Source organism: Cynara cardunculus, assembly GCF_001531365.2.
Source record: "Cynara cardunculus var. scolymus isolate 2C chromosome LG 13, CcrdV1, whole genome shotgun sequence".
NCBI lineage: Eukaryota > Viridiplantae > Streptophyta > Magnoliopsida > Asterales > Asteraceae > Cynara > Cynara cardunculus.
This window is the reverse complement of record NC_037540.1, coordinates 1206541-1213761: the sequence shown is the minus strand read 5'-3', so window position 1 is coordinate 1213761 and position 7221 is coordinate 1206541. Positions and strand designations below refer to the sequence as shown.

Genomic DNA, 7221 nt, shown 5'->3' with positions numbered 1-7221 from the left:
TAAGTATTCTGTTAAAACTCAATGATTATTTTAATTATATTTTAGATTTTTTATATTTAAAATGAGATTTTTATCATGTATTTGATTATGTTTATTTGCAGTTAGTTACACAAATTCAGAATGGAGCTTTAATAAGTTGTACTTCCGCACGATCTATTTGCAAAGTGGTTTTTAATAGTTTTTGTCAAATGCTTTATAATATAGTATAAATATCTATACTATATTATAAAGCATTTGACAAAAACTCTTAAAAACCATTTTTAATGCATGAAATACTGTATATTGATGCATATTAATTGAAATTCAAGATTATAAATAAACTATGCATAGATACAACTTATTAAAAATTTAAAACTCCATGTTTGAAGTCGTATAACTAACTACGGATAAACATAATCAAATAAAAAAATAAACATCTAATTTTAAAATATAAAAAATTAAAATATAATTAGGCTAATTATTGAATTTTAACAAAATCATCATCTCTATAAAAAATTTATTGTTAAGCCAAAAAATAAATTATTTCACTATTTGACCTAAATTTAATTATAATAAAAAATTTAATTAAAGAAATTGTAAAAAAACAAAAAAATTTAAATAGTTAATTTGATATTAATTAGGCTAATTATTGAATTTTAACAAAATCATCATCTCTATAAAAAATTTATTGTTAAGCCAAAAAATAAATTACTTCACTATTTGACCTAAATTTAATTATAATTAAAAAATAAATTAAAGAAATTGTAAAAAAACAAAAAAATTTAAATAGTTAATTTGATATTAATATTGATATTTTTTAAAAAATTTATAATATTTTCAAATTTATTTTTATTCAGAAGTAAAAACATTATCTTTTGCACAAAAACAAAAAATAAAACGAAACATTAAAATGAAGATGTATCTCGTTATATATATATATATATATATATAAATATATAAAATCATGATAATGTGAGAATCATTTTCTAGATAAAGATGCATTTATATATTTGAAAATTGTAATCTTTAAAATATTTTATATATTATATGAATATTGTAATCTTTAGACAATACAACAAAACTTCGGTTGTTTCAAAATTTTTAAAAAACAATTTGGTCAATCTTTTAGATAGACAATAGGTTTATGCACGTTCCACTTTTCCATTAAATTTTTTAAAATATGTGATATATGTTTTTTTAAAATACGTTCTCATTTATATATATATATATATATATATATATATATATTATATAATAAAAATAAATAAATAGGGTGAAATTAAGATGGAAATATTATGAGAAAAGCAAGAGTTTAAATGGTGAATAATCCAAAAAGCGAAAGTTTGTAATTGTAGGGGGGGTTGAGATTGAAGCAGTGGACATGTGTGCAGAAATCCAGGCATGAAAAGATCAATTTTGCATTAACTCCCACCATTTAATGCTTTCACCTACACACCCTCGCTCTTTTGAACTACGCATTTGCTCTTCCCATTTCCCATTCAATTCCTTTTCTACCACCAAACCAAGATTCATTTCAACCTCCAATCCATTTGCCTGTAAGTTCCTCACTTCTCACTCTTAAATCGTTTTTTATTTCCATTTCATTTGGTTTCATATCCTTTTCTTGCAGCGATTTTATGAGTTCTTGGATTTGGATGATTTGTGTTCGTCAAAATCAAATGTGTTGGATTTCGATCACTGTTTTTGTTTGACTTCGCTTGATTTGTCAAATGGGGGTTTTGACACTAGAAACCCTACTACTAGTGCTGATGCTGGTGGCAACGTATTTAAATGGTTGGGTGATTGGTCTGGGCTCAATGTCGTCTATAGCCATATCCTACGGTGAATATGGTTCAGCCTTCTGTAGTCTAACATCGGATGGCTCGCACCTTGTCACCTGTTACGGTTCCAATCCGGCTATCATGGCTTCCACCCCTTCGCTTGCACGCTTCACCGGGTTAACCGCAGGCAATGGCTTCGTGTGTGGGCTTTTGATGAATAACAGCAAGCCATTCTGTTGGGGGACTAGTGGGTTCATAGCCATGGGTGTTCCTCACCCCATGCCCGACTTTGCTGAGTTTCTCGAACTCAGTGCCGGAGACCACCATCTATGTGGTCTCCGGAAACCCCTAATGGGCAAGCGCAGAAATATTTCGCTTGTCGATTGTTGGGGTTATAATATGACCAAGAGTCATGTTTTTCAAGGTCAGATCCAATCGGTTTCGGCTGGTTCTGAGTTCAATTGCGGCTTGTTTTCACAGAACCGTAGCGTGTTTTGTTGGGGAGACGAGACTAGTAGCGGTGTGATTAGTCGTGTTCCGAGGAATGTCAAGTTTAGGAAGATATCGGCTGGCGGTTATCATGTTTGTGGGATAATTGAAGGTATTGAATCGAATGTGTCGTGTTGGGGGACGAGTTGGGAATCCGAAGAGGAAATAGTGGTGGTAATGGCACGGCGAGGCCAAGTCAACGTTGACTCAGCCCCACACGATGCCATGCTTTCGGTCGTTGGAGGGCGGTTTCATGCTTGTGGGATCAAGAGCTATAGTCGTGAAGTCGTTTGCTGGGGTTTTCGAGTCGATATGAGCACCCAACCCCCGAGAGGAGTTCAACTTTATGAGATTGCTGCCGGTGATTACTTTACTTGTGGTATTGTGGCTGATAAATCGCTTTCTCCCGTCTGCTGGGGTGCCGGTTTTCCGACATCATTGCCGCTAGCGGTTCCTCCAGGAGTCTGCCGATCAAATAGTTGTGAAAAAGGGTTCTATGAGTTCAACAACAGCAGTTCATCGTGCAAATCACCGGGATCAAGGATTTGTTTGCCTTGTGCCAATGAATGCCCATCTCAAATGTATGTGAAATCTGAATGCACCAAGGCTGCAGATCGAGTTTGTGAGTATAACTGCTCAAGTTGCACCTCAATCGGGTGTTCTTCAAACTGTTCGTATCCAAACAGTTATTCCAACAAGAAAAACGAAAGATTTTGGTCGCTCCAGTTGCCGGTGATCATAGGGGAGATCGTTTTCGGGGTGTTATTGGTGATTGTCGTATCATTGACGGCAATCTTTTATGTTCGTTACAAGTTACGGAACTGTAAATGCTCAACGAAAGGACTTAAACTCATGAAAAACAACGGGTTTCAGAAGGATGGAGGAAAGATTCAGCCTGATTTGGACGAGTTAAAGATCAGACGAGCCCAAGTTTTCAGCTACGATGAGCTGGAGAGAGCCACCGGAGGATTTACCGAAGAATCACAAGTTGGAAAAGGCAGTTTTTCGTGCGTTTTCAAGGGGATTTTGAAAGATGGCGTTGTTGTGGCCGTCAAACGAGCGATTCTTTCACCTGATATGAAGAAGAATTCGATGGAGTTCCATAATGAACTCGACCTATTATCGAGATTGAATCACGCCCATTTGCTCAATCTGCTCGGATACTGTGAAGAAGGCGAACAACGGCTACTGGTTTACGAGTTCATGGCTAATGGCTCACTGCATCAGCACCTCCACGGCAACCCGAAGGCGTTGAAGGAGCAGTTGGATTGGGTGAAACGGGTTACAATAGCCGTTCAAGCAGCTCGGGGAATTGAGTATTTGCATGGTTACGCCTGCCCGCCAGTGATCCACCGCGATATAAAGTCATCCAACATCCTCATTGATGAAGAACACAATGCACGAGTGGCTGATTTCGGGCTTTCGCTATTAGGTCCGGCGAACAGCAGCTCACCGTTGGCGGAGCTGCCGGCGGGAACCCTAGGGTATCTAGATCCAGAATACTACCGACTTCACTATCTCACAACGAAATCTGACGTCTACAGCTTTGGCGTATTGCTCCTTGAGATCCTCAGTGGCCGGAAAGCAATCGATATGCAGTTTGAAGAAGGAAATATCGTCGAATGGGCGGTGCCATTGATCAAAGCCGGAGAGATCCACGCGATTCTGGATCCCATCCTAACGCCGCCGTCGGATCTGGAAGCCTTGAAACGGATCGCAAATGTGGCGTGTAAATGCGTGAGAATGAGAGGAAAAGAACGGCCGTCGATGGATAAAGTGACAACGGCTCTGGAACGAGCGTTAGCGATGTTGATGGGAAGTCCGAGCAACGATCAGCCAATTTTACCAACAGAGGTGGTTTTAGGAAGCAGTAGAATGCACAAGAAATCATCGCAACGATCATCAAACCGATCGGAATTAGAAGGTGATGTCGTCGTGGAGACAGAGGATCAACGGATCGAGTTTAGAGCTCCGTCATGGATCACGTTTCCGAGCGTGGCGTCATCTCAGCGGCGGAAATCGTCGGTTTCCGAGGCTGACATCGTCGATCCAAAGATTTCGGAGAACAAAAACTTTGGTGATGGATTGAGGAGCTTGGAAGAAGAGATTGGACCTGCATCTCCTCAAGAACACATGTTCTTACAGCATAACTTCTGAGTTCTTGAATCATCGTTGATGGAGGAAATCACAAAAAAGTAAGATAAATTTATGAAATCATGGATTGAAACTTGTTTGTGAAATCTAAGATTTTGGTTCAATTTCATTGCATTAATCTAAATCACAAACAAATATTGATGCCAAATTGTTGCTTCTAACTAGGGTTTTTTTATGCGTTCTTTCGGGATCGTCAAATGCAAAGCGCAAACCATCAAATTGCGAAACAAACAAAAACGGAACCGTACCGGATTAAAACTTAAAATCCACCGTTTTGAATTCATGTTGATAGAATTTGGTTTTATCCCAGGTCCCGAATCGAATGGTTTGTGTCAGGTCGAGATTTGATGATGTGAATTTGTATTCTTTTGCCCTAAAAGTAATACACACACACACGTCATATACATATATATATATATATATACATAATTACATATACATATACATATATATATATATATGGAACGCACCTCCGTTTTACGAGAATACAAGAACACCTTTAATACGTGTGAGGGGACCCTGTGATGTGCGGACGACGTGTTCTACGACTTAGGCTACGTCAAAGATTGTTTGAGTCTATGATTTAGCATAACATATGATGGTCTTGATGGAATATAGTATTATATCAACAACACTCTTATCACATGTGATAATACTTGTGAGGGGATTTGGTGGTGTAAGGACAACTTGGCCGGCAACCAAGATCACATCGAAAATCGTGCGCTTCTCTGATTTAGAATTACATGTGTATCATATGTGATAGAATAATAATATTATATGTGATTGTCTATAGTTAGAGAGTGTTCTCGTATTCTCGTTTGAACCTTTTTATATATATATATACATATACATATATATATATATATATATATATACACACACACACTAGTTGGGTATTTGCGTAATTTGACAGGATGTAAAATGTTAACAATAAAACAAGAATAAAATGTTTTCTCATAAATACAAGATATTGGTAGAAATTCAAGTACTTCCAACATTATTACCGGGTAAGAATCAAGACAGTGCTCAAACTCTTACCTGGTAAGTAATGGTGGTGTCTCTTACTAAGTAAACACTAAACGTTTAGCAACAATTCATGTTGATGGTTGTGAATGTTATAGAAGCAAGAGAATTAATGCTTAGCAACAATTCATGTTGATGGTTGTGAATGTTATAGAAGCAAGAGAATTAATGCTTAGCAACAATTCATGTTGATGGTCAAGAATGTTACCTGATAAGATAAGTGAAGGTGATGACTTTTATTGATAAATGTTTGATAAACGAACTTTAAATGTTTTTCATCGTCAACACACTTTCACAGGCTAAAACTGGTTTTTAGCAAATGTATTGAATGCAAATTCTAAATGGTAAAATAAATCTCACCTTGTTTTCTATAGTTATCAGATTTTTAAATGACTTTAACAGTCATATTTACAATCAACAAAAAAGAGAATCATAAACGTATGGAATACCATTCGAATGGTATACAATTAATAAGATCCAAGATTGCTATTAAGACAAGTACAAGCAATCACACAATCGTTAGATATAAGATCAAATAATAAATTCATATATTTGATTGAATAAATGTAGTAAGAGAAAGTATAAGAGAAAAGTTGTTTGACAACAACTCAAACCATTGGGCAGCGAACTAAAAATGAAAAATCATAATGAGAAATAAATAAGAGAAAATGAATAGTTAATTAACATAAAGAAGAGAAAATGAATAATTAATTAACATAATAAAGAGAAATGAATAGCTAATTAACATAAATTGCAATATGCATGTAGAAGTACAACAATTCTCAGGTTTTTAATGAAAACATAAATTATATATAGGGATATAAAAGTCTTTAACATATTAAACATTTTAAAAATCAAACTTTTGAGAATATATATATATATATATATATATAGGAGGTTTATTTTTGCAAACCACGTTATTTGTATAAATCTCATTCAATCAATCATAATTTTTCATTTTATTCATTTTTTTGTAATTATGAAAGATTGATTAATCGTTTTTATTATGGAGGGTGTTAATCATGGATATTATCATCTTCATTATTTTAATTTTAGAGAAATACATGAAACAGTTTCATTAAAATTTCATAACCATATATGAAACAACTTCATCAATAAAAAGTATTATATGAAACAATTTCACAAGATTAAACAATTTCATGAAATTTTTTCATAAGATTAAACAATAAAATCAACATTAGGGTGATTTGCATAGTTTGTACAAATTGGGTGGTTTGCATTTGATCGCTCATCTCTCTCTCCCTCTCTCTCTCTCTCTCTCTCTCTATATATATATATATAGATATAAATACTTGATTCTCATTATGCCATATCATCATCTTAAAGTTTTAAAAATGAAATACTTAATTATTAAATAAAATATTTTGTAATGTAAATAAAAAGTAACTATTTAACCCAAAATTTGATTAAGATTTGGATATAACCAAAAAATAAACATCAAACTCATCATTGATTAAAAAAATAACAAATATCAATTCATGATACAACTCAAAACACAAAATCAATAAGAAAAACTTTTCACAGTTCATAAAATGAAACAAACTTAGTTCATGATTCACCATAAGAAAAAACTTCAATTTATAATTTATCAAACAAATAACTCAATTCTTGAAATCTGGAAAAAAAATATAAATTCTATAATAGACAATACATTTGTTAAAGTCGTGACATGTGAGGATAAAAGTTTTTCATTGCAACCTAAAACTTGTTTTCAAGTAGAACTCAACTTGATCATAGCACTATATAATATATATATATATATATATATATATAA

The 7221-nt window shown here is 34.1% G+C and overlaps 2 protein-coding genes across 2 annotated transcripts in view; one reads left to right on the top strand and one right to left on the bottom strand.

Moving 5' to 3' along the window:
* LOC112524262 (probable pectate lyase 5) overlaps nucleotides 1-1512 on the bottom strand; it is a 7356-nt gene extending 5844 nt beyond the window's left edge. Inside the window, exon 1 of the mRNA XM_025134020.1 lies at nucleotides 1436-1512. Within this exon, the coding sequence (XP_024989788.1) occupies nucleotides 1436-1512 (77 nt within the window). The remainder of the gene's footprint in view (nucleotides 1-1435) is intronic.
* A 135-nt stretch (nucleotides 1513-1647) lies between these two features.
* Nucleotides 1648-4756, top strand: LOC112525837 (serine/threonine-protein kinase-like protein ACR4). Its single transcript, XM_025136127.1, has one exon. The coding sequence runs from the start codon at nucleotides 1710-1712 to the stop codon at nucleotides 4404-4406; it is 2697 nt and encodes an 898-aa protein (XP_024991895.1). The 5' UTR covers nucleotides 1648-1709; the 3' UTR covers nucleotides 4407-4756.
* The last annotated feature ends 2465 nt before the right edge of the window (nucleotides 4757-7221 follow it).